Source organism: Sceloporus occidentalis, unplaced genomic scaffold (genome assembly GCF_023333645.1).
Source record: "Sceloporus occidentalis isolate IW3139 unplaced genomic scaffold, rSceOcc1.0.p SCAF_2, whole genome shotgun sequence".
Classification (NCBI taxonomy): Eukaryota; Metazoa; Chordata; class Lepidosauria; order Squamata; family Phrynosomatidae; genus Sceloporus; species Sceloporus occidentalis.
Genome location: NW_028316982.1, coordinates 73,139,759 through 73,167,523, shown reverse-complemented (window position 1 = coordinate 73,167,523; position 27,765 = coordinate 73,139,759). Strand labels below are relative to the sequence as shown.

The 27,765-nt window shown below is 40.7% G+C and overlaps 1 protein-coding gene across 1 annotated transcript; it reads right to left on the bottom strand.

The window, feature by feature from the left end:
* Window positions 1-49: 49 nt before the first annotated feature.
* LOC149318534 (pancreatic lipase-related protein 2-like) lies at window positions 50-26,875 on the bottom strand. Its single transcript, XM_089507809.1, has 11 exons — window positions 26,810-26,875; window positions 22,900-23,025; window positions 20,410-20,544; window positions 19,126-19,255; window positions 17,512-17,628; window positions 17,306-17,428; window positions 15,334-15,452; window positions 14,242-14,368; window positions 12,052-12,157; window positions 2,946-3,113; window positions 50-759 (listed from the first exon to the last, which is right to left on the bottom strand). The coding sequence occupies exons 1-11, from the start codon at window positions 26,858-26,860 to the stop codon at window positions 696-698; spliced, it is 1,266 nt and encodes a 421-aa protein (XP_089363935.1). The 5' UTR covers window positions 26,861-26,875; the 3' UTR covers window positions 50-695.
* Window positions 26,876-27,765: the final 890 nt, after the last annotated feature.

Sequence of the window (27,765 nt, the reverse complement as noted above, 5' to 3'; positions counted from 1 at the left end):
TTTCGTTGATCTCTTTATATCTCTAACACACACACACACACACACACACACACACACACACACCTTTCCCTGTTTGGACATGTCTTCAGTCTTCAAGTTTGTTTTTGTACAATGATGGTCCTCAAACAGGTGGGGTGGAATTAAGACCCATAACAAGTCAGATGGTTTGGGAATTGAAACCTGCAGGAAGGAAGAACTAGGCAACTGTTGGAAATTGAAACCACAGAATCTGTATGGAAACCATCCCAGAAGGCAACATGGCATGGCCAACAAGACCACTTCCTTGGATGGATTAGTATGATAGCAAGAATAGACTTCCCTCTCTGCTCTCCCATGTATTATACCTCTATTTGTGTTTATACCTCAAGTCAGGGGATCATCTTTCTCCTTTTGATCCATTTTTCATCTTGACTTATGGAGGCTCCCAGTGGCCCCCAATCGTCCTGACTTTTTTTCATGAGTTTAGACAGCAGGAAAGAAATGAATATTGATAACTGAATACTGATTTTTCATTTTCAAAAAAAATCATCATTGATTCTGTAGAGAACTGAAATGAAAAGAAAACTTCACGGAAGACTTGCCACTTTCTCAAATGTTTGGTGCTTTCAGTGGCCAAGCAAAGATGGCTGGTCTTCTTTATTCTTATATACAAGTGTACATATGTACACCTGAACACACCTGTCTGCTTTAAAGGTTCAGCAGGATGCAAGTGTCTGAGGAACACCATATTTTACTGTCCCATTGCCACAAAGGAAAGACCTGGGGGGAAAAGAGGGAGAGAAAAATCTTTTTGTCAATATGTCTTCCACTTCACAGTTAAGTCTTCTCTTCCTTCCCTAAGACACTTTCTGGATGTTCAAAAGGAGCAAAGGTGTAACTCCAAATCCAGATTGGGACTCAAAGCAGCTTAGCATCATTAAAAAACATTTTTAAAAATCCACAAAATACAAACATTGAAAACAATTAACAATTAAACAAACAGAAAAACAATTAAACAATCAGAAAAAATTAAAACCAGGTTAAAACATATATTAAAAACACATATGCACCTGTACAACAATTAGCAATATCAAGTATATTGTGTAAGATGATGCTTACATCATCATTCATCAAATGTCTGTCAGAATAGAAAAGTCTTTGCCTCATATGAGCTCAAGCTGGCATACATTAATTTCTTCTTCCCCACTTTATCCTCACCATCAGGGGATGGGGAATGAGTAGGTCAGTCTGAGACTTGGGTGCGTTACAGACGGGCCCATGAGGCGCCGTCATTATGCGCGAGGGGCGGCGCTTCCTGATGCGCCTTGCCCCTTGCGCGTAATGACTATGTCAAAATGGCGGCGCTTCATATAGATGGGTGCCGCCATTTTGATGTAGCGGACGCTCTGCATCCACACGTCGCGCAGCAGAAGTGACGCCGCACTCGCGGCGTCTCTTCTGGGCCGCAGGAAGGAGTGCGAAAATCGCGCTCCTTCTCTGCAGCGTCCGGGAACTGTGGCGTTTGGCTGCTGCGGTTCTCGGACACTGCAACCGGCGGCGGCAGCAGACCGCCACTTCTCGGTGGTCTGTAACGGGCCAATGAGACTGGTCTAAGCTCAACCAGTGTCTTTCATGGACACTAGCAACTTGAAACTTGACCTCTCACTCTCAAGGGAGTGTAGTGTCTAACACTATCCATTATATCATGCTAACTCTTCTCTAGTGGAAGTTGTGAGGAAGAGAGAGAGAGAGAGAGAGAGAGAGAGAGAGAGAGAGAATTATCTGAATAGGGAAAACCTTGGCCTTTCAGATGTGGTTGGATTCCAGCACTCATTGTTCCTGAACATTGGCTATGCTGGATGGAACTGATGAGAGTTGGAGTCTATCAGTTTATGGAGGGCCATCTGTTCTTTATTTCTGCTCCTACATATGGTAGGGAGACACTGGAGATTCTTGCTATGATCCAAATGGCTCTCTAGACATGTACATGTTCTTCTTCAGTCTGAAGCTTCTAAACATCCTCCCAAAACAACAACTGAGTATTTCTGATACTTCAGAAGATTATTTTGATATTTCCCTATGTTTCAGAATTGCTTTGGAAGATGGTGGAGGACAGCAGTTATTGGAAGTAGGTCCAGAACAAGAACATCCTCTCACATGAACATATCTTCATCAGATTCATAACCTTTCAAAATGAGAGGTTTATAACTGAAAAGGACTTTTTCAATTGTGGAACCCCATGTTTGGTGCCCTCCCTCAGACTCTCACCTGATGGCTTTTCAGCACTAGGAAAGGTATTTATTTTTTTAATTTTCTAAGACTATTTTTAATTATTTATTGCTGCATTGGTATGGCTGTCTAATAGCATAAGTTTTCTGACCAACTCATTAAAGAAATAATAGAACCATAGGAACCACAGGAGTAATCTAGTCTATGTTCCTGCCATGCAAGAACACACAACTAAAGCATTTCTGAAAGATGCCCCTCCAACTGCCGTTTAAAGACCTCCAGAGAAGAGAATCCATCAGCCTTTGAGGCAATCTATAACACTGTTTATCAGTCTTACAGTTAAAAAATTCTTCCTAATGTTTAGGTGGAACCTTCCTTCCTGTAATTTGAATCCATTGGTTCAGGTTCTAGTCCCTGGAACAGTAGAAAACTGACTACATAAAACAATATTAATAACTAAAAGACAATTAAAATGGAAATTACAACCTGACAGGCCAAGAGTATAAGATATTTATAAGGATACATGAATACAAAGGTGTTAAAATAAGGAATAATGTATCAGGTGAGATGATCTATCACAGTGGTTCCCAAACTTTGGTCCTCCAGACGTTTTGGACTTCAGTTCCCAGAATTCCTGCTTGTTGGCCAAACTGGCTAGGGATTCTGGGTCTTTCTACAGCACCAGATGAAACGTGGCATAAAGAATGATATCAAAATATTTTTAAAAAGCAAATTACTTGCGTCCATCCTCTCCACGGGTTAGAGTCACTCTCTTGGCTCCCAGTCGGTCCCAAAGTACAGTTAAGAACTGTTTATACCAAATAAACTCAACTCTTGTAACATTGTCAGGACTGATTTCTAAATCAGTGATCTTTGAGTAGATTTGTGCTTGGTTAAGGTTTCCACTGTAAATAGGTCAAAGAAGAAAGTTATTAGAGAGCATCCATACAACAACTGTGGTGCTTTAGATATAACAGCTTTGCAGGTAACTAATCTGTGATGTTAATGATACTTTTTATGTATTTGAGGACAGTCACATGTCAAATTGGATCATGGCACACTAAATTTAAGATGGTATTATACAACAACAGCAGCAGTAGCAGCAGCAACAGCAAAAACAATGTTAATAATCACCTTCTAAAAATTGGTATACAGGTATTGTGTTGTATCTAGAGGGAACTTTTATAGAGCTACCTGTAATTTGCTGTCCATTTTATTATTTTAATTGTATGTTGTGCGTGAGCACCTGCAGAGAATGGCTGACATCCTAAATTACAGATGTAGTTACGACTATGTAACTATGTACTGCCTCCTGACCCAACGCCCAAACCAACAGCGTATTGAGCAATGGAATTTTGTTCTGCAAGCGATCAAGATGCAGCAGAATGATATTGTCAGACCCCTGCATTGCAATGAGGAATTGTGATAGGTTTCCCGCTTCTCACTGTCACACTGCACATTGCTAGAAGGGGGGAGGTGAAAAAAAATGCTCCAGTACTCCAATTTTCAGCATATCAGACTACCATTGTTCAGTGAGGCTGCTGGCTCTTAAGGTATGTTTGGAAGGGGCATTTGAATTATTGGAATACTGAATATACCAAATAGTTACAAATGAGCTAGTCTATCTTAAGCATTTATAACTGCTCGACAGAACGCTTGTCAATATTTGAATTAAAGCTGAAACACAGTTTCCACTCCGCATCTCACATTATGTTTGCCTAGTGTTTTGCTCAAGTATGCTTCATTGGAATGCAACTTTATCCTTTAAATCAGGGTTGCACTTGTGGATCCTAGATCACATTTTAATGGCCCTTGAAAAGGAATTTCTTTCCCCAGCAACCCCAGGGAGAATTAAAAAGCCAAACAGGTATCTCAAGGATCCACCTTTATTGAAAGAAATGCCTTTCTGCCCCATACTCTGACAGCTAGGCTACTGTACAGAATGAGAGTTCATGAATCAGTGATTTGTACAGTCTAATGTAGTTGCAAGAAATTTCTCCTCACATGGGGCACCTATTATTTTTTTTAAAGCATCATCATTCGGGGGCACTTTTGCCCCTAAGCCATCCAGAAAGCTCCCCAAACATATGAAAACACATGAAAAGTCTGGGTTACAGCTATTTTGACTAGACCCAGAACTTGCAAATATATCTGCATGCTTCAGATTGAACCCTGATTAAATCTAAGATGGGTTTTCCTCAAATACTGTGTTTTTCTGTTCACAGTATAACTCTGTTTTCATTTTATTAAAAAAAAATCTGTACCAAGCTTTCTAGGTCACTTCATGAATCTCATGAAGCAACTTGGAGTAGCCTGTGATAGTTCATGACACAATAAATGTGTTTGTTGTTAGAACACTGCTGAACATTTTGTCATTTTTGTTCTATAATAAGTCCTCCTTATTGCTTCCATTTGTCTAGGACAAGAAAGCCCAGAAGCAGGATCTGGTAATCCATATTTCTCCCCAATACACACACACAAACAACACAACACACTCCTTCCACTATTCTTTCTTCATGTGACATCAAACATAATAAAATTTTTCAGAAAACTCAAAAGCTTGCTCATTATTTTGTGGCATTTCAGTTGATCTTAAATAATGAGGATCCTGAGAACTTATTCTACCTTACAGACTAACACAGCTACATTTACTTTTTATGTTCTTTTAGAAATAGCATATTTATGCCAAATATGCACTGCTCCAAAAAGGAGGAAGTGCAACACCAAAGAAAAGGATAAATGGGATATGCAACTTAGGATGCCTATAGACTGAGGGACGAAACAGATGGTTCTGAAGGGGCAGCTTGAAGATGGATTGAGGCTGAAGCAACCACATGCCATGGCCCCAATCCATCTTGAATCCCGCCAAAAAAGGAGCAGCAAAGATCTGCTCCTTTTTTGGCCAGGAAAAAGCTGACTTTTCCAGCCCCGCCATGGTCTCATAGAGGCTTCGTGACACTCAGGCAGTGTGCGGCATGTAAACGCTGTACTGCCAGAGCGTCACAAAGGCACCAGTGCCTGGGCCGCTGGAAGGCTTCAAGCAGGATTCCCAGTGTCATTGGAAAGTACAGTGTCTAAATGCTGCACACTGATGACACCCAGAAGTGAGCTTTTGGGGGGCATCTGTTCTGGCCCTCACTGAAAAGTCCCAGATTTTGTCCCTGTTCTTTTCCATTTTATTACAGGTAAATATAAACCAGTCTGGTATAAAAAATGTCTTTGATCCTACTAGGATAAACAAAACGTTCTGGGATAAACAAAACATGTATTGATCTCCAAAATAAAATCAGAAAGAACAAGAACAAGATTTTGGGCCTTCTGGTCTTTTTTTGATGAAGCTCGTTTGTGCGAAGAAGGGCCCTATCGTCTGTGGTGCCCACCATGTGGCAAGCATTGAGATTCACCTGGGTTGGCAAGCATTGAGATTCACCTGCGTCCCAGCATTGGGTATTTCTGCCACTAAGGGAAGACCCATTTGTTTATTCAGTCATTTTTAAATGAATGATTTTAAATATGTTTTCTATTTTTATTATGTTATCTATTTTAGCTATGGGTTTTATTGTTTTTTTAAATCATAATGTGTCCTCAGATTATTATTTTTTTAAAAAAAGAGCTGTATAGACATGCTCTGTAATAAATAAATGCATAGATGTGCATAAAATTTGCACCGTATCTTGAAAAAACTATATATATATTTTCACAGTTGCTCTCTCCCTAACCAGGAACCTATTAGCTTTCTGGAACAAAGAAGCAATGTTTGACCATATTTTTTAAACCAAAAACAAGCCTTCCATGAAACAAACAGGTTCCAAGTACAACACAGCATGTCCAACACCTACTTCAAGGTAAATTATCTTATTATGTTGATCTTGATTTTGCAGGTGCCAGACAGATGCTGTCTAGTATTACCAACTGAAACTGATTGTGTATAAATGTAATAAATACATTAATGAGTGAATGAATTTTACATGCTGCCTTTTCTCCAGTGAGCTCAAGGTGGCAAGCATGGCTCTTATCCTTCTTTCTTTATTTTCACAGAAACCCTGTGAGGCAAGTCATCATCATAAACCTTATTGTATATAGCTAACAGCTTTTACAATGTATAGAATAAGACATGAACAAAATTAAAAATAAATTATTTAAAGTCTACAACCATTTTTACAGATCTGTGTAAAACCAATGAATAAAAAGTATTAAATTTATGTTTATGCTACAATATAATGAAATGAGCACATAGTTTCTTAGCTGCCAATGCAAACTGGGCTACTGAATAAGTGACAAATAGCCATGTATTACTTAACAATTCTACTAACCCTTTTTTAGGTGTGTGTTCTGTATATAATTGAGTGACACAAATCTATGTCGAGGGGCACACTAAAGAGGGCAGAACAACAAGAAATGAATCATGTCATTGATCTGATTACAACCGAATACATATTTTCTTTCTGTAACTGGAATACCTCAAAATCTTCCTCCAAGACATGCAGATGGCACCTGCTCAAATCTGAGTTCTGTGAAAAGGCCAGACTTTCAAAACATGGCTTTCCATGACTGACTTTTATCTGTGAGTATCAAATGGAGGACAGTACCCCAACTATGGCTAGCATCATGATCTTGGCTAGCATCACGATAAAAAATCCAGTTTTTAAGGTTGGAAGGACTAAGTCTTGGGTATTTCTCTGTGTTAAGGTTGTAAATTTTTAACTTGTCTGGGCACATTTGTGCCCCATGTCTAAACCTTGCCATTTTGTCCAGCCAATAAAGTTTGATTCTCAGGTCCATTTAATCTGCACCACAATCTTAAGAAAGACAGATATGTTCTAGCTGCAGTTATGGATAGACCCAACTCAGCCCTAAGCTGAGCTGCTGGAACCCAGGCTGACAAGACTGGTCAAGCCTACTGACCAATACCCCTTCCTTTTGGTCCACGTGGGAACTAATGATACTGCAAGACACAGCATTCAGAACATCAAAAGGGATTACGAGGCACTTGGTAGGAAGCTGAAAGGAATGGATGTACAGGTTGTCATCTCGTCTCTTCTGCCAGTTGAAGGGTATGGTCCAGGAAGGGAGAGGAAAATAGCAGATGTGAACAACTGGCTTCGCAGATGGTGCCGCCGAGAAGGATTTGGATTCTTCGATCATGGGCTGCGGTTCCATGAGGAGGGACTTCTTGCAACAGACGGGTTGCATCTCACGCCAGTTGGAAGAAATGTTTTTGCCAACAGTCTCAAGAACTTGATCAGGAGAGCTTTAAACTGAGTTCCGAGGGGAAGGGAGACAATATTAAGGAAGGCGAAAGGGATGGCGAAAATAGTCAAACTGACATAGAGGAAACAAGGCAAACAGTGCAAGGACCCAGCAGTGGGAGGCAAAAAAAACTTGCACAGGCAGCAAGTAAAAGGGAACCATGGTCTGCGATGTCTCTACACTAATGCACAGAGCATGGGAAATAAGCAAGATGAACTCGAACTCCTAGTACAACAAAGCAAATATGATATAATAGGCATCACTGAAACCTGGTGGGATGAGTCTCATGATTGGAATGTGGAAATAGAGGGGTATAACCTTATTAAGAGAAATAGGCCAAACAGGAAAGGAGGAGGAATAGCACTATATGTCAGAGATATTTACACCAGTGAAGAGATCCTGGACATCAATCATGGAAGCCAGGTGGAGAGCATCTGGATAAGAATCAAAGGGGAGGGAAACAACAAGGGTGTTACGGTGGGAGTCTACTACAGACCCCCAAGTCAGACTGAGGAATTGGATGATATCTTTCTAGAACAGATGACCACACAGTCAGAAAAGAGAGATGTAGTAGTGATGGGCGACTTCAACTATCCTGATATTTGCTGGAAGTCAAACTCAGCAAAATCCTCAAGGTCTAGCAAATTCCTCACTTGCCTGGAAGACAATTTCATGGTCCAAAAGGTGGAAGAGGCAACAAGGGGGTCAGCTATTTTAGATCTGATCCTAACCAACAAGGATGACTTGGTTAATGGGGTGCAAGTGGTGGGATCCTTAGGTGGAAGCGACCATGTTCTCCTGGAGTTTGTTATACAATGGAGAGGAGAAGCCAGGCAGAGTCAGACACGCATCCTAGACTTTAGGAGAGCGGATTTCAGTAAACTTAGAGAAGTACTGAGGGCGATTCCATGGTCAGAAATACTAAAAGATAAAGGAGTTCAGGACGGATGGGACTTTCTCAAAAGGGAGATACTGAAGGCACAATTTCAAACAGTTCCAGTGAGAAAGAAAAACGGGAGGTGTCTCAAGAAACCAGGATGGATGACTAAGGAACTTTCAACCGAGCTAAGTTTGAAACGGAACATGTATAAGAAATGGAAAAAGGGGGAAATCACGAAAAAGGAATTCAAAGAAATAGCAGGCATGTGTAGGGGTAAAGTCAGAAAAGCTAAAGCGCAGAATGAACTCAGGCTTGCTAGAGAGGTTAAGAACAATAAAAAGGGCTTTTTTGGATATGTCCGCAGCAAGAGGAAGAAGAAGGAAACGGTAGGGCCACTGCGTGGAGAAGATGGCAAAATGCTAACAGGAGATAGAGAAAAGGCAGAATTACTCAACACCTTCTTTGCCTCAGTCTTCTCAGAAAAGGCAAAGGGTGCTCAACCTGAGGATAATGGAGCAGAGGACAGAATAGGGGAATTTCAGCACAGAATAAGTAAAGAGATAGTAGAGGAACACCTTGTTAATCTAAATGAATTTAAGTCTCCGGGACCAGATGAACTCCATCCAAGGGTATTAAAAGAACTGGCAAAAGTAATATCGGAGCCATTGGCAATCATATTTGAAAACTCCTGGAGAACAGGAGAGATCCCAGCAGACTGGAGGAGGGCAAACGTTGTCCCCATCTTCAAAAAGGGGAAAAAAGAGGATCCCAACAATTATCGTCCAGTTAGTCTGACATCAGTTCTAGGAAAGATTCTGGAGCAGATCATTAAACAGAGAGTCTGTGAACATCTAGAAGGCAATGCCATAATCACAAAAAGTCAACATGGGTTTCAGAGAAACAAGTCATGCCAGACAAATCTAATCTCTTTCTTTGACAAAATTACCAGCTTGGTAGATGACGGGAATGCTGTGGATATAGTATATCTTGATTTCAGTAAGGCCTTTGACAAGGTTTCCCATGACATTCTTGCAAACAAGCTTGTAAAATGTGGGCTAGACAAAGGAACTGTTAAATGGATCTGTAATTGGTTGACCGGCCGAACCCAAAGGGTGCTCAACAATGGCTCCTTTTCATCCTGGAGAGAAGTGACCAGTGGGGTCCCACAGGGCTCTGTCCTGGGCCCAGTGCTATTCAACATCTTTATCAATGACCTGGATGACAGAATTGGGAGCATACTTATCAAATTTGCAGATGACACCAAATTAGGGGGAATAGCCAATACCCCAGAGGACAGGATCAAGATTCAAAATGACCTGAATAGACTAGAAAGCTGGGCCAAAGCTAACAAAATGAAATTCAACACAGAGAAATGTAAGGTATTGCACTTAGGGCGGAAAAATAAAATGCACAGATATAGGATGGGTAACACCTGGCTGAATGAAACTACGTGTGAAAGGGATCTAGGAGTCCAAGTAGACCACAAGTTGAACATGAGTGAACAGTGTGATGCGGCAGCTAAAAAGGCCAATGCTATTTTAGGCTGCATCAATAGAAATATAGTGTCTAGATCAAGAGAAGTAATAGTGCCACTGTATTCTGCTTTGGTCAGGCCCCACCTAGAATATTGTGTCCAGTTCTGGGCGCCACAATTCAAAAAGGACATTGAGAAACTGGAGCGTGTCCAAAGGAGGGCGACAAAAATGGTGAAGGGTCTGGAGACCATGCCCTATGAGGAACGACTTAGGGAGCTGGGGATGTTTAGCCTGGAGAAAAGAAGGTTAAGAGGTGATATGATAGCCCTGTTTAAATATTTGAAAGGATGTCATATTGAGGAGGGAGCAAGCTTGTTTTCTGCTGCTCCAGAGAACAGGACCCGGAACAATGGATGCAAGCTACAGGAAAAGAGATTCCACCTGAACATTAGGAGGAACTTCCTGACAGTAAGGGCTGTTCGGCAGTGGAATGCACTTCCTCGGAAGGTGATAGAGTCTCCTTCCTTGGAGGTCTTTAAACAGAGGCTGGATGGCCATCTGTCAGGGATGCTTTGAATTGGATTTCCTGCATGGCAGGGGGTTGGACTGGATGGCCCTAGTGGTCTCTTCCAACTCTACGATTCTATGATTCTATGATTCTATGATTAACCCCTGAGGGAAATCCCAAAATTTGTTGCATGAATTTATTTTGCAAAATTTCCAAATCAGACTTGCCATTTTCTCCTCAGATTTCTTCTCCATGCACCATTTGAGCAATAATTTTAGTTATGGAAACCTTTAAGAAATGATTTATTAACTTCACCTCTCAAAAGTAGAAAAATATTTTAAGTTGCCCAATAGAATTGGCACTTGAGATTTTGGTGGCTTCTAAAAGTTATTTACAACTAGACATTCATGTCAAGGGACTACCTTTACCTTTTTAAAAGTTATTTCCAAGAATGTTTCTCATCAAAGTGCAGCCCCAGGTATTTGATTGAATGCACCTGTTTTAAATGATGTCCATCAAGTGTCTAAATGCACTTAGGGATTCTCATTCCATAAACTTTGATCTTAGTTTTAGAATAGTTGACAACCTCTAATTTACAGAGCCACCCAAATTTGGCTAATATTCTTTTGAGGCCAGTTTTGTTCAAAGATACCATAACCAAATCATCAGCATTAAAGTTACTTACAGCTGGAGGGAAAAATGTTGGGGAGGCCATTTCTGGAACCAGATCATTAATATAACAAATAAATAAATAAGAAAGGAAGATGCCAGAATATAGTCCTGTTTCACTCCCTAGTTGATAAGAACAAGTTGTGTTAAAGCATCATTTCAACTCATTTTGACCTGCAGGAAATTTTCTTAGGGCCAAAACAGATGGCCCTGAAGATGGATTGGGATGACAGCAAACACATGCCATGTCCCCAATCCACGTTGAAGCCATCCAAAAAAGGAGTGGCAAACATCCCCTCCTTTATCGCCTAGCAAAAAGCTGGCTTTTCCTGCCCCGCTGCAGCCTTAGGTTACTCCAGTGGTGTGCGATGTATAAATGCTGTGCTGCTGGAATGCCTGAAAGCTGCCTATGTATAAACAGTGAGGACTGCTTCAGGACATGCGGTGTCAAAACGCCATATTCTGAAGCCACCCGTCTGTTTCAGCCCTAAGTGTAACTAAGGCGCAGTACAGACCGCCCCTTTGGGCGGCCTGCCCCCACCCCTTTCCCCAGAGGATTGGGGCCAGGACAGCCATGCCACTTCCCCATGGTCTGGAAAAGGGGTGTCCTTGGGGCTTCATGCTCCTGGACACCCTGGGAGCCACAGCTATGGGAGAAAGGGGCCACTTGGCCCCTTTCTCCCTGGCGTTGTTCCTGCAGCCGTTTGGTGGCTGCAGGAACGAGGCACGGACCGTGCAATTTTCCCAAATGCAGGAAACTCCACTGCAACTTTTCACATATGACTCAGAAATCATGGGAACAGTCTCTCTTAAATACTATCTACTCATGAAACTGACATATCTGAAATTATTTAAGTTTAGTTATTTTAATTAACACATCTTGCAGCATATAAACGTTTGCCTTGGGAAATATTTGAACCCTATATATATATATATATATATATATATATATATATATATATATATATAAAAGGGCAATGACTTACTAGACTATGAATATAGTTATGTCTAAAATTATCAAATCTCAAAAACCTGTGATTTCACTGAAGCATAAAATGTACCTCTCAATTTGGTATTCCTTTGTGTCTCCATCTTTGTTGTGAAAAATTATATTGATTTCTCCCTTTGCATTTCCAGATAGATTTACAGATATATTATATCTCCAACCTGTGTAATAAAGGTATAGTGATTCCAAATGTCAGATAAAATAAGAAATCAATGAACAGCAAACCAAGACACACCACACACACACTTTTTGTGTTCCTACCTCAATTTTAAAAATCTACTTTTCAATTTCTAGGTACAACAGTTTGGAAATACTACAAAAATTCAGATTTTCATTATCCCAATCTGTAAGAGATTATATTTGTATAGACTTATAGAAATGAAAAGGACACTATCTACTCCCAAACTTTCTCTTTATTTTCTATTTGAAAAATGAATAGACCATGCCTTCATTTAAAATATGATTTCAAGGCATAATTATGAGCACAAAAACAGTATAGAAGCTACATGTGGATACAGACAAATCTGAGAAGCATAACAATTATTTCAACCATCGTAACAAAAATTAAAATTGAAATTCAACATTTGACACGCTTAGGCCAATAAACAAAAGAATGTAATATTAGTGGCAGGAACATAGGAAAAGACAGTAAATCAAGACACCAATGGAGATGGGGAACCCGTCTCTTTTGTAGATGTTAATGGTGTCTATTTTCTAAATGGGATACACAGATTATCTCTAAGAATCTTGATTCATGGGCAGAGTGATTACTTTTTTAAATGTTCTAAATAATAATAATAATAATAATAATAATAATAATAATAATAAATTTATTTATATACCGCCTTTCCAAAAAGATCAAAGCGGTTTACAAATTTACAATTACAAAATTACAAACACATACAATGCATAAAAGATTTACACAAGCAAATGAATAAAATACCTAAACAGTACATAATGTATATAAACTAAAACTCCATCCCTCATCCCTTAACTAAAATACAATCATCTCTTTGTGTCTACATTCCCTACAAATGAACAAAATTTCAACGAACCAATTGTCCAGCCAAGCAATCTCATTTAATTCTGTACATTTCATTGAAAAATAAAGTCAAGGTATATTCTCTAGTATGTGGGATCACGACTGCATCATAAAGGCATGTGCATAGTACTTGTGTATATATGATTAGACAGGGATGAGACAAAAGGTTGCATAATTACTGTTTTGCCATGTTTAATCATTTACAAACCCAAAATTTCACACACAAAACAAACTGCACATGAACTTTACCATGTGCCTCTTACAACCCCAAACATGGCGCTTGGGATTTGTACAAGGCCTCCTAGGGTAAGACAACATAGCATTCCTCCTGTACTATGAACTTTGTTCTTCACACTGTATATAGTTAATCAGTGGGAATAATCTAAGATATACTGATGGTTGCTTTAAAAGTGAATTGGAGAAATTCGTGATGGATGGGTTTTGTCAATAACTACAAAGTTTTCTATCCAGTGGAGGTATATTCAGTTCAGTATAAATCTCTGTATTTCATTTGTTTGGGAACATGAATAAGAGGCTGCAGTTGCTTTCATGCCCTGCCTGTGGCTTTCCCATAAGGTTAATGGTTGGCTATTCTCTAAAGAAAATGGTGGACTAGATAGGGGGTTTTTTTGTGCAATAGAGCAGGGCCTCTCCCCTTCCTCCTCCTTCACCTCCATCTCTTCCAACTCCTCCACCTGACACTGTGAGCCTGTTAACAACTTGTATGGCTGTATGGGTATCCACATCTCCTGGTTCCACATAAAAAAGATGGGAAAGTTACAGCTCCATGTACACCATGTAGTGTGCAAAAGTATGGACTGTATGGGCTGCTGAAAAGAGTCTTCTGATTCCACTTCATAATCAGGGACAGCCAGTAGATTCTGTGTCAAAGATACAGAGAGGCTGCTCTGAGTTTTACTTTGGGTAAAACTATTTTGTAGCACCTTTGAGACTAACTGAAAGAATGAAATTGTCAGCTTCTACAAGATCTCTCTACATACTGACTCTACAGACTAACACAGCTATATCTTTTTCTTTTGGGTGCTGTCCAAGCTACAGAATCCATATATATATATATAGCTCCTTCTAAGTCTGGAATAAAACCCACAGAGGAGTCATTGCACCCTGATATGAAAGCCATCTATGACCCCTGATTCCACCCCCATGCAGCTCTATCAAACGTATTTTAATTTTTGCACTCACTGGTAAATGGCTCCTTAGGTCCTGTTTTTAAATAATATTTTGTATTATTCTTCATTTTACCACGGAACCGATCTGCATAATGGCCCATCATTGGGCAACCACCCTTGGGGCACGGAAAGCAGTTTCCCTAGGGAGTAAAATGATGCATTGATGAAAAAAGCATGAGTTTCTTTCCATTCTAACATTGGTTAGGGCATAAGTTGCAAAACCCTTTGCTGGGCATTTATGAAGATGACACATAATTATTTCTCTTCTGTTTGTTATCCCCCAGTAAGTAATTATGCTTAGTACCTGGGAGGTGCTGCAGTTTCAGCCTTCTTGATCATCACTTTCTGCCCTGAAAACTCTTGCTCCTAATCCTTGGTGTAGGCAGGTTATGGGTTTCTGTCAAACTACAAAATTCTAGCACTTTGGTGACATTTTTACTCCCAAGGCTCCACCCTATGAATCTTGGAATGTGTAGTTTGGTGTGGTAAAGTGGGAGGCAGATTGAAGGAGAAGAGTACAAACAGTAAAACAAATGCAACACTTGGTTGAATGGGATGAAGATGGAGGGGTAGCCTGATCTAACACCTCACTGCTGATCTCATGGCTGGATATTTTCAGAAATAAAAGATAAATAAAATATTTACTTTCTCCAGTGTTTGTGTATGTGTACATTTACAATTCTTTCACTTACTCACTGGAGTAGCAAAAAGGGAAAAAAAAGAGAGGATTGGATGGAAAAGCATCCAGAATGCATGGTGGCTATTAGATTGACAGGCAGACCATAATGGCTTTGGACCAGTGGGAAGGGGAAAACAGCAAGTTCACCAAGGAAAAATGTGTGGCCAATTGTGCCAATGTCATTTCAAAGTGATCTGAATGTGTGGACTTAATGGGGTCACTATGAGATTCCTGTGGATCAGAAGAATGTACAGTGGAAGGCAATTTTTCCTCAGTGTAGATAACCCCCCCCCCCCAAGTCCCTTGTTTTACAACAGTGAAGCAAATGGATACAAAACTACATTCCGATTAGGGCACATATTTTAAGCACACAGATTAAACACTAAGATGTCAGAATTTAACCAAACCAGAGTGGCACATGCTTACTTCTTCAAAGGATTCATATGATTCACATGGATAACCCAGGAAGCCCTTTGGATAGAGAATGCTGTACCGGTAATACTCATGGCTTCGGGAATGATGGCAGTTTCCAACACTACGAATCTCTGCCAGAAGAAAATGGTGAACCTCAGTGACAGGCCTTACAACTATGTCAAATGTCATTTCATAACACGATAGAGACTTCCTCTTTCAGTTCAGGGTGAAGACAGCTTCAACAATGAAGTCTGATGGAAGCTCTTTGTCTTTCCTTTTGTGGATTTGTGCAACCCCTGTACAAACTGATGACAGCAAACTTCAAGCCCCCTTATGAGTTCTTTCTTTTTAAACTAGTCCTAAAATGGTTAGTGTGATGGAATCACTGGGCATACCTGGTTTCCTGACAACCAATCATGGTTTGGGGTGACAGTGAGGGAGGGGTTGCATGGGAAGAAGTAGATATGAAGGGCAGGAGTGAGTGACTGTGAATTCAGTCAAGGGGGAGTTTAAGAGATTTGAAAGAAGTTGAAGGGAACTGAGTTGAGAGAAGGATACTGAGTGGGAGAGAAAGTGTATAGGAGATTGTAAAGAGGAAAGTGTGAAATGCCTGCAACTGTTATATTAATGTAATCATACCACATTTGAACTATTCTACCTGAGCTACATTCTTGCTAAATGTTATTCAATAAATGTTTATTTGTTATAACAAAAACCATATAAGCACATATAAACACACTATCAAAGTTATAAAACTTGTAAGAGGAAGACTCTTGGGACCCTAGACCTAATACATTTAGGGAAAGTGTATTTTAGGTGGGTGCTGGGCAGGTGTCATTGATGCAGGGCCTTCTATAAGAGAAGAGGTAAAAGGTAATCTCAAGGCATAGAAAGGAGGTTGCATCACAGCTAGTCTTTCAAATAGATGGTTGTTCTCTTTTAATTAGCCACTCTGCTTCTGAGCAAACATACATAGGATTGTGCATGAACAGAAGGAAAGAGGGAATATCTTTCAATTGCTGGTGACTGTGGCTGCATCTGCACTGCAGACATAATGCTGATTGACCCTGTTTTAACTGCCATGACTCAATGCTATAGAATCCTGGAATTTTTAGTTTTGTGAGACATTTAGCCTTTTCCATCAGAAAGCTCTGGTGCCACAACAAACTACAAATTCCATAGCATTTAACTGCCACTATGGCAGTTAAAGCAGGGTCAAACTGCATTATTTTTGCAGTGCAGATGTAGCCAGTAACTCAGAAGGCATGATCTAAAGTCAATCAACCATGCTACAGATCCCAGTCTGCATTCTCCATGATGGCTCTAATGAACCTGGAGTGGTGAATGTGCTGCAGGTTTTAGACAGAAGAATTGAAGATTCTAAACTTATTTTGAGGATTTCTAGTTTAGACTTGGATAATGTCTTTCATATTTGGGCTAAAATCTAGAGTGGGACATTGGAACCACCAGTCACCTCTGTGAGTTACTGGATGTATAGCTCAAAGCTGTAATTTGAAGAATTCTCATTAGGATTGTAAAGAATGGAAGGCATATTGCCCTCTAACAAGTCACATTTTGGGGTGGGGGAGGAGGGGAAGATGTTTTGTTTTTGTGGGAAGGAGAGGAGTTTGAAGTAAGGAGAGGACAGAGTCAAGAAATTATGCCAATTGATAACTGGGGAAGGTTAAAGGATTTCTAGCTCTAATTGCATTCAACTCCAGTTCAGTTTATTATCAATTTGTTTTTAAACACTCTGTCTGTTCAATTCTACAGTTGACCCTGGGTAACTGACTTGAAACTCACACTGAAGGACTTTAGGCACCTATCTCTCATGCCTATCCTTAAACAATCATATTTCTCAGAACTTCAAAAAGTTACATTTTTTGGCTATAACTTTACAATTAGCCCTAGCTCAAAACAAGTAAAAATTTCAAATAGATGCAGTCATTGCATATGAATACTAGAGATGGTGCAGGTGGTTTACCTTTAACAAAGCCTTCAAGATCAAGTTCTATCAGTGGGGTGATTACATCATTGCATCCCTCCATAATAGTTCCTCCATTGGGGTAAAAGTCAAGGTCACCAGTGGCATTAAGCATCCCAAGTCCTGAAATAGATTCATTGGGCATGGCATAAGCAGGGCATTTCTTTACACTTGTATTACATAGTTAACATGTGCTTGAACATTACCTATAGTGGGAAACTGCCCAGCATTGGTATGGATGACATCCACAAATTTAGCATCAGAAGGATCCAACCTGACCATTTCTGGGAAACCTTCAAAACCAATCCCAGCTGGGTCCAAGCCTAAATAGATATAAAATAATCTAGTTAAAATGAGATATTGCTTCCAATAATTGAAAATCCAGGGGCCTTGCCAGTGTGATCATTGGTAATATTTGAAATGCCCTTGAATAGAATGTATTCATAAAAGACAGTGCTAAAAATGTGAGGACAACTGTGCTTCTTGGATGTTGTTGGAATGTAACTTCCATGATCCCTAAGCACTGGCTATGCTTCATAGGGTTGACGGAAGCTGCAACATCCGGAATTCCAGTTACCTATCCCTGCTATAGTTCTAGAGATATATAGAACTTTTAAAAATAAACTCCATTGTTCAGCAGGTATGAAATCACCCAAACATACTGATACTTACCAATACATGGTAAGAACTCTTCCTGGTTACATATTGAATGAACAGTGGCGGAGAGGCTCTGAGCTTGATGCTTAACCATGAGGTAGATGAAACATTACATGTGACTCATGCTTAATGCTGATGTTGATGGCCACTATACTATAACTGAGGAAATCATGGAGAGGAAGGAAGGAAGGATTGGGGTTTAAAGGGGAAGGATGTGGACACATATGCGCTTCAGGCTCATACACCATATGCTCCGATCCTTTCCTTTTGCACACAGATCCTTCCTTCCTCTCCATGATTTCCTTAATCATAGTGTAGCAGCCATCAACATCATGTGAGCGTGATTCACATGAACAAAAACTGGCTATGCAAGCAAGGTTGGTTTTCAAACCATGATTATGAGACATTCCTGGTTTCTGACAATACAGATATAATGTTAGTGTGGTTGTTGTTTGCATTACAATTGTTTCTGATTTACGACAACCCTAAGGCAAACCTATCAAGAGTTTTCTTGGCAAGATTTGTTCAAAGTAGGTCTGCAATTTCCTTCCCCTATACCTCATTGTTTTAAAAATATATGCAATGGGTAACACTGCATGAAAAAATGGAGGGGAATGGAATGTACCATGCATCAGAGTTAAATAATAGGTATGATTGTGATATCTGCACCAGGCTTTTGCATAAGCACAGAAAACTTAAGGGTAAAAATAAAGCTGTTCCTATTGCATTTGGGGCAGCCCGATTGTCATTCCAGTAATGTTTGCACTGAAAATCATGATAAGGCAAAGCTACATCCCCCTCCTGGTCCCTGTCTCACTGAACTTTCTTCTCTTGTGCCATTCTCTAGCAGGGCTACACTGGGGGTGGAGGAGGGGGGGAGGAGTGAAGGAGATAATATTTTTTCTCTTTTTCAGTCAAGCATGCTGACATGAATTAACACCAGGTATTGAAAGCATAATGGATAGCCTGTGTAACTGTGCCTTCTCTGTAAGACCTTCAGCATTGCCAGTATCCCTCACTGTTGCTGAAAGACTAATTGGAGCAATGTTGTCTTATTAGAAAGAGTTACCTTTAATCTGGGCTGGTAGTTCCACACTTTCCACCCCAATCAAGATTTGCTGTCGCTACAAAAGACTACATTCTGGTTTCCTTGGACAACATACCAGTTATTCTGCCGATGCCTGCAAAATTTTGGATAATGCCTCGAAGTCGTCTTCCTGCTTCTCCAGCAGTATGGGCACCAAGACTATGACCAATGAGGTGGACGTTGGAAGGGCAGTATAGATACATTTTCTAGTCATTCAAGAACAAGGGAAGAAACTATATAGGTGTAAATTATTTCCAAAAAGGATATCATTCCTAAAGCTTGCAACATAAACAGACAATTTTGTACATGAATGCATTTGACTATGAATTTAAGAGTGGACACATGTTGACAGTGACTGCATTGATTGCAGTTATCTGCAGTTTCTCAGCATGGATAACTACATCAGTAGCTGTTTGTCTGATAAATCTTGGGCCAAAGGTTTAAGCAAATTGACTTTCATTTTTGTAGTATATCAGATGTACCAAAACTGTACTTTGAACGGGGACTGATTTTTGTCTGTTCTGTTTCTCATGTACATCTCTACATCAACTTATGCATTTGCTCTCCTCAGACTGCCCTTCTCAAATGCGATTGTATATGTGAATAGTGGAATAATTTAAGGCTTACCAATTCTTAAATAAATTGACATTCTATATGTATTACAAGGCCTTTATATTCTATGAATATTGGTGTAAAATAAAATGTTGATAAGATGTTTGGAACTGGAAGTGTAACTTGTTGAGAGTGCAATAAAAATGAGGTGTAAATGAACCACAGTGCACATAAATGCAAACTATAAAAGGCTATGGATGGAATGAAATCTAGCATCTTTCTTACAGAATTTTGTGGTTATGTGCCTTCAGGTCCAACTTATGGTGAACCTATGATGGTGCTGTCCTGGCAAGATCTATTCTGAAGAGGTTTCCCATTGTCTTTATCTAAGTGAAAATGCTCAGGTTCATCCTATGTGTTTCTATGCAGAGCAGGGATTTGAATCCTGGTTTCCTGAAATCCTAGTCCAGCACTCAAACCACTCTACCATACTGGCTCCTTTTAGCAAATTATTATCCATTAATTACATATTTAGACTGACTGGTTCCATATGAGAGTGCTAAAATGTGATACAAAGGATTGATATAAAGATATTTATCTGGGAGTTTATCTGAGTAATCCTGGCTTTCTGACTTCTTTGTGTTTGCTTTTTCTTAAATGTAAAATGCTTATATGTATTTTTTTTCATTTCTCCCCATTTATTATGCATACTATAAATAAATATTTTAAAACATCTCAGTTTATTTCAGTAGCATATAGCATCAAGCTATGACATATAATGAGCAACTTAACTTAAAATCATTCTTACCTTTAAAGAGTTGAGAAAATAAGCTATAACAGCCCCTAGAACCCGAATGTTGCTTGCAGCTGTGAAATAGGTGCATTTGGCACCTTCTTCCCAATCCACAGCAATGCAGTTTATGTTTTCGACATCCACTAGCAGCTATAGTGCATTAAAAACACACACACACACATTAGAAGTTAATCATATAATCAGAAATATCTGAGCTTCTTTCAGTCCTTGCTAATTTGGAAGGTCCTGGCGGGATACAGACGGGCAAAAAGGGGTGTATTCATGACGTCATGAAGGTAGAGCCTTCAGACAGGCCTTACCTGAATGCCGCCATGAACACGCCCCCCGCACGCCCAAAGCGGGAAGAGGCGGCATTAAAAAGGTGCTGCTTTTTTCCGCTTCTTTTTGATTTGCGGCGTACGTGCGCAGCTCCGTATGTAAGCAGCTGCACCGGTACGTCAGAATTGCTACGCCGCAAATATAAGTTGCCCATTTAAAAGCTCCGTGTCAGCTGCGTCGCATAATGGGTTGGGGTCTGGGACATGCGTGGTTTGCAGTCAAGCTTTAATTGCAACGTCCGCTGCCATGCAGCTGTGGAAGCTGCGGCACAGCTGCGGCGCATTTTAAGACTCGTAACCCTAACCCTAGAGCCACTTGTGCGCATGCGTTGCTAGAATCGCGGGAAGTTGTAAGTTTTGCCGGCGGATGTTTTGGTTGTAGAAAGTGATAAGGGAAAGTTTGGAATTTAAAGTGACCCCCTACACACATTCCTGCGCCATTTTCACCTGGGAACGGGCACAGTTCGGCTGCTCCTGGCACAGCTGTGCGGCGGCTCCCCTTTGCCACCAGGCAGGATGGCACAGCCATCCACCAGCACCCCGAAAAAAGGCAGGGGGACGTCTTGGTCTCATACTGAGACGGCTGACCTCATAGCTATATGGTCCCAGCCAAACATTTTGCAGAAACTGGAGCAGTCCTACCTGAATGCTGACACATATCGAGAAGTGGAAGAAGCCATGAGAGCTGCTGCACTGGTACACCAGAATTGCTACGCCGCTAATTTAAGTTGCCCATTTAAAAGCTCCGTGTCTGCTGCGTCGCATAATGAGTTGGGGTCTTGGAACATGCGCAGTTTGCAGTCAGGCTTTAATTGCAGCGTCCGCTGCCATGCAGGTGTGGAAGCTGCAGCACAGCTGCAGCGCATTTTAAGACTCCTAACCCTAACCCTAACCCTAACCCTAACCCTAACGCAACATGTACGCATGCGCTGCTTGGAAAGTTTGGACTTTAAAGTGCACCCCTACACACATTCCTGTGCCATTTTCACCTAACAATAAAAAACCCCTAAAACTGTAAATATTTACATATGTACAAGGGAGGTGATGGGGGACGGCAGGGGGACAGCGGTGGCAGCGGCGACAGCTGTGGCTGCGCATTGCGGATTCAGCAGGAGCGCGGGGACCAAAGGAGAGGAGGCATCTATGATGCTGGTGACACTGGCAAAGTGCAAGCGGGCAAGGATGCCAACACCAGCTGATCACCAGCTGGCAGGAGACCACTATTGTTCTTGGGCAGAGCGGGGGGGAAGTTTTAAAGGGGCTTGGGCACTTTAAATGTGCCCATAGGCTTTCTGCCGCCGCTGCTTAGCGCTGCAGCTGTGCAGCTGCGCATCCGCCAGCCGGCAAAGGAAAAAAAAAAGCCGCGGTTTGGGCCGCCCGTGCGGAAGCTGCCCCTTTCTTTGCGGCGTCCTCCGAGGCGGTGGTATAGAAGCTACGGGTCCGAAACGGACCCAGGTGAGGCGTCTTCACTGCCCCCCGTGTGGAAGCCCCAACACCTGAAGCACGCCCCCGGGGCGGGCGGTCTGGAGGCTCCGTATTCAGCAGAATACACTTCCAAGACGTCTTCTCCTGCCCGTCTGTATCCCGCCCCTATAATGCTATATAGTCCAAACTCCTGCCCAAAGTTAGGGTCAGTCTCCCACCAAGGTAGGCTAGGCTGCCTCCCTCCTCACTGTTTCTACCTGAAGGAAGAAAATAAAATTTAGGTGGCAAGTGGCTGCTTGGAAAGGAGGCTTTTAATTTGGGCAAGTGATACATTTTTACTTCTTACTTGATTTGTTTTAACATTGCTTTTGACCCTTTTGGTTTTACTTAATCTGCTTTGGCATACATTTTTACCAGCCTTATTCATTTTATTTTCAACCTTAAGTCCGATATTTCTGGGTGGAAATCCAATAAATAAACTCAAACAACCAGTAACAGTGTCCCACAAAACTGTATCTCAATCGGTTCTTACAAAACAATACAGCTAAATATTTTTCATTTGCTTCCCACCTTCTAGGACTTGCACCAGAACTTGGAAAAGTTCTTTTTAAAGAAGTCAAAAGTGGTGACATTGTTGATAGGAATGAGGGTAGTGGTTCCAATAATTGTTATCCACAAAAGTAACTTTTCTAAGCTCTGTCTGTACACAAAAAGGGACATTTGAAAAATATAAATTTCATACCAAACACATCTCCACAACCCAGCCATATTTTCCAGTGCTGGTATATCCATGGATAACAAAGCGGGTTTTCCTCAATGGAGAAAAGTAAGAATTTTTGATTGTGGATGTATCATTGTAGTATACTTTCTGTTGGAAATTTAAAAACAACCATAAAATAAGATCTCTGGTGTTTCAATGAACTTCAGCATTAAGAATATTTTTTCAAGTATTCCTTGTTTATCTACTAGCATCCTCAAAAAAGTTCTGTAGCTGGATTTCCACATATTTTTTAAAATTATGAAGAGGCTCTCATACCCTGGACAACAGATTTCAAAAAATAGGCAACTGATTAAAGCTCTTAGAAACAGAAACCCTTAGATGTTAGATATTAATTAATTAATTAATTAATTAATTTCAATATCTATTTCCCACCCTACATCTGAGGATCTCAGGGTGATGTACAACAAAACTGGTTTAAGAGAATAAAGAACAAGAATTTTAAAAGACTAAAAATATATTAAATCTTTTATTGCTTAATGCCAGACAATTTAGAACCAGTTAAAACAAATTAAAACAGTGCTGAACATAGCACATGTGCAAGGATAAAAATCAACTAGGCCTCAAAGGTTTTAATAAAAACCTTCTGACATGACATCAGAATGACATGAACAGAGGCACCAAACAGGCCTCAGAAATAGCAATAACAAGTACATTTCTATACTGCTTATCAGTGCACTTAAGCACTCCCTAAGCAGTTTACAATGTGTAAGCTGATTGTCCCCAACAAGCTGGGTACTCATTTTAGCAACCTCGGAAGGATGACAGGCTGAGTCAACCCTAATACTACCCGATGCCAGAAAAAAAATTATTTGTGGCATGCGGCCCCGAAAAGTTTAGCCATCGCTGTATTAGAGCTTTAAATGTTTTAACCAGCATATTGAATTCAGATTGGAAGTGTATTGGCAGACAGTGCAATTCCTTTGAAACTGATGTTACATAGTTTCTGTATGGTGTTCCAGTCAGCGGTCTAGCTGCTGAATTTTTTTATCAGTTGACATTTCTGATTGTCTTACAAGGGCAGCCCAATGATAGGCATTGATCTACACCTTTTTAATATATCCAAATGATAATCTCTGACCTGCATCTTGATATCAAAAAGTGCATCTTGACCTGAGCAGCTATATGGCCCTAGCATGTGATCTCCCACTGAAACAAAGGGAAGCCATGGGTTTTGATATGTAAACGAATTTCCTTTCCCAGCTTTGATGAGATCATGCAAGGAGCTGCTAAGTGCTATCAGGAAAGATGCTATCAAATGTCTTAAGGAAATGTCTCTCTTTGTGATTGAGGGAGAACCATTTGAATCAAAGGAATGGCATTTGCATAGCCATTTGGGTCCCTACTCTGGCAGAAACATTTGGGTTAGATCAAAACATTTGGTTAAGATGTGAAATACACTTCAAACAGTTTCCTTTGATTGCCCTTTGTCTAGAAACCCTTAAAGGGCCTCCTAAATTTAGGAATGTGCTGCGGCCAGCCATTCACTGCTGGTAGCCACTCTCACTGCTGACAGGAAAACAGCTATGTCAGTTTGAAGTCAGAGTCTCTCTCTGACTTGTCTGCTAAACCAGACCTGCAAACCCACACACAAACTGGACAAGCCAAGATAGAACCTCTACGTCAGGTGAGTATTTCCATTTGAAAGCCTAATATCTATCCCACATTTACTGCATTATTTCCTGAGTCTTGTATGAATGTATGAGCGTATGTGCCTGCATGTTTGAATCCCTGTTTCCAATAAAAGAGACATTAATTGTACTTAGAGCTTCTGCCTCATTTCAGGATTTCTAGTTCCTGGTATACAGATCGAAGGGGCGATCCCATCTGAGGTGTAGTAACAGGCCTCCTCTCGTGACCTTGAGCTAATTAAATTCCCCATTGATAATTTGGTCACTGTTCACTGTTACACCAATGTAGAGGGCGTTGTATAGTCTGATCAGGAAGTTATCTGTGTATGGATTACTATGGTCAAATTATCCATGTCTAGGAAAGTTCATGACTGGTAGACCACTAAAAGCTGGCCTTGAGTATTCCAACCTGGGTCCCAAATTACAAAGATTTACAAAGAGTACTGCAAGAGTACTGCCTAGTTAAGCACCTGCTCCTTCAGGAAGAGTGCAACCCCATCCAAGAAAGGTACCTTACCCAATTCCCAAACCCAAGAACCACCACTCCACAGGGCCTCCATCTTATCAAGATTCAGTTTCAGTTTATGGTCCTACTCCAACCCACTACAGCATCCAGCCACTGCTCTAGTACTTACACAGCCCCAACTGACTCCAGTGATATGGAGAAGTAGAGCTGAGTGTCATCACCATAGTCATAGCACCCATCCCAAAAACTCCTAATGACCTCTCCTAATGGCTTCAAGCATATGTTGAACACCATAGAAGACAACATGGATCCCTACTGAACAGCAAATGGCTATGGAGCTGAAGAGGACTCCCCCAATGCCATTGTATGGGACCAACCTCACAGACAGGAGCAGAATTGCCATAACACAGTGCCTCCTACTCTGTTCCAATGGAGCTGTTCCTATAGGATTTGTTGTTGTGTGCCTTCAAGTCTTGTCTGGCTTATGGCAATCCTAAGGCAAACCTATTGTGGGGTTGTCTGAGGCTGAAAGTGTCTGACTCATTAAGGTCACCCCATGGCTGAGTGGGGAATTGAACCCTGATCTTCAGAGTCCTAGTTCTGATCAATAATATCAAAAGCCACTAAGTAATCTAGAAGTTTAATAGAGTAGCATTCCCCCTGTCTTTCTCCCAGAGTAAGTTCCAGGAAAGACAAGGTTGTCTCAAAACTAGCTTATATCTAGTGATGTGCATCTCCATCTTTCAGAGCTTGGAAAAGTTGCTTGACTGCTGTCGGAGGGATTCTGGAAGTTTTAGTCCAGAAAGTAACTTTTCCAAACTGTGCCTACTTTACAAATATATGCCTCTGAAGACCTAAACTGGCTCAAGTGATTAAGATACTGACTCCCTATGGTCGGATACGACTTGACAACCTTGTCAGTGGGGAATACCTTTATCTTTAGATGCCATTTTTAATATGCAAAGAACTATCAAAGCTCTCTCATTCATATATACAGTGACCCTATGAGATCACTGCAGAAACTGCGATTGTTTGATTGTATAGGATGAAATCTAACAATTGCTTTATTGAATAACTGAGAATCTGAAATGCAACTATTGGGAGGGATACAGATGGGTGGCTCCATGCCACCCATCTTTGCACCTCATTGGTGCCATGCCAGCTGCACGGCATGACACCGACGCGCTCCCTAAAAAGAAGCTGCTAAGAGTGGCTTCTTTTTAGAGGCATCATAATCCTGTGATGCCATGCCATGATGCCTCTTCTGGCTAGAGCCATTCGGGTGCGTGGATGCCCATGCATCACAATGTTGTGCCCCATGTGGACAGGGCCACAGCAAGATGGCTTATGGGTGCCGATTGAAGGGCTGGACATGTATGGACGCCCAAGACTACAGAACCCTAATATCAACCCCAGGCCAGCGAAAAGCACCGGTCTGTACCAGGCCATCCTTAGCAAGTTTGAACCTTTTAGGTAATTGAAATGAAGGTTTTCCATTTTCTAAGTCCACTGATTTATATTAGTTAGGGACAAAAGTTGGCAAAGACAGCAGGTTTAGAGCAATGTTAATCATTCTTCAGAGCACCTGTTATGACTTCAGATTGTACACAATCAGCAATATTAAGTGTTTAAATATAAATTACTCTGTCAGAAACTTACTACATGAAAATAATCTCTTGCTCTTTCCTCTGATGAGATGGGAAGAATCAGATATGAAAACAGGAATATATAGGTACTACCAACAGTTCTTAAAGTGATAATAAAGAAGAGATCTCACTTGTGACACATTTCCTGTCTCTCTGGTGAAAAGAGAAAAAGAGATATTCATAGTTTCAGGTGACTCAGGTAAGCCAAACAGTTGTCTCCCAGGTATTCCTGACCAAGGGGGTTTATCCGAGAAGCAGCCAAGGTTTTCATAGCAGACTTCATTGGCTAGAAGGTACACAAGGCAAACTGTTAATTGCATTTCAACCAGTGAGTATTATTTCAAGCTACAATCATACGTGAAAAATGTAAGTTTTCATTTACAATGTTCCCAGAAGCCTTTCTCTGTTTGGATGGGTGCTCACAGATCATTCTGTGCACAGCTCAAATCAGAGTGAAATCAGCTCTTCTTATCCACAAATTCCATCATCTACAGCTTGAAAATATTTTCCCCAAAATAAATTCCAAAAAGTAAATTTTGATTTTGCTCTTTTTTATATACAGGACACCATTTTACTATGCCATTGTATATAATGGGACTTGAGCATCCACAGTTTTGGCATACACAGAGGGTCCTGGAACCAAATTCCAGTAGATACCAAGGGCCCACATGGGTCACTTTTACTAGTGAATGTCCACTGTATTTTATAGCATAATCATTTAAGTACTGCATCTACTAAGACATAAATTCCATTGAGTTCAGTGGTGCTCACTCTCAAATATGTGGGTACAGTACTGCACATGTGCACATGCTAGTTCTATGAAGATATCTAAATGTGTAGGGTTGGGAAAGTGGGTCCAGTAGCTTCAGAAGCCAAATTCTACATGTTGTGGATAGGCAGATGATACCATACTGCCACAGAAAACAACAAAGACTCAGAACAATTACTAAGGAAAGTCAAGCAAGAAAGTGCTAAAACAAGCTAACTGTTGACCATTAAGAAAACAAAAATAATAGCTACAGAGGAATTACATAAATTCAATGTAGACAATGATGAAATTGAAATAGTTAAAGATTTCCAATGCCTT

Coding starts and splice junctions, on each gene's coding strand:
- LOC149318534 (XM_089507809.1), bottom strand. CDS start 26,860: ATGAATATCTCTTTTTCTCTTTTCACCAGAGAGACAGGAAATGTGTCA. Junction 17,429..17,511: donor TGGGCAGTTTCCCACTATAG/GTAATGTTCAAG, acceptor AATCTATTTCAG/GACTTGGGATGCTTAATGCC. Junction 3,114..12,051: donor AAGGAATACCAAATTGAGAG/GTACATTTTATG, acceptor ACCTATTTACAG/TGGAAACCTTAACCAAGCAC.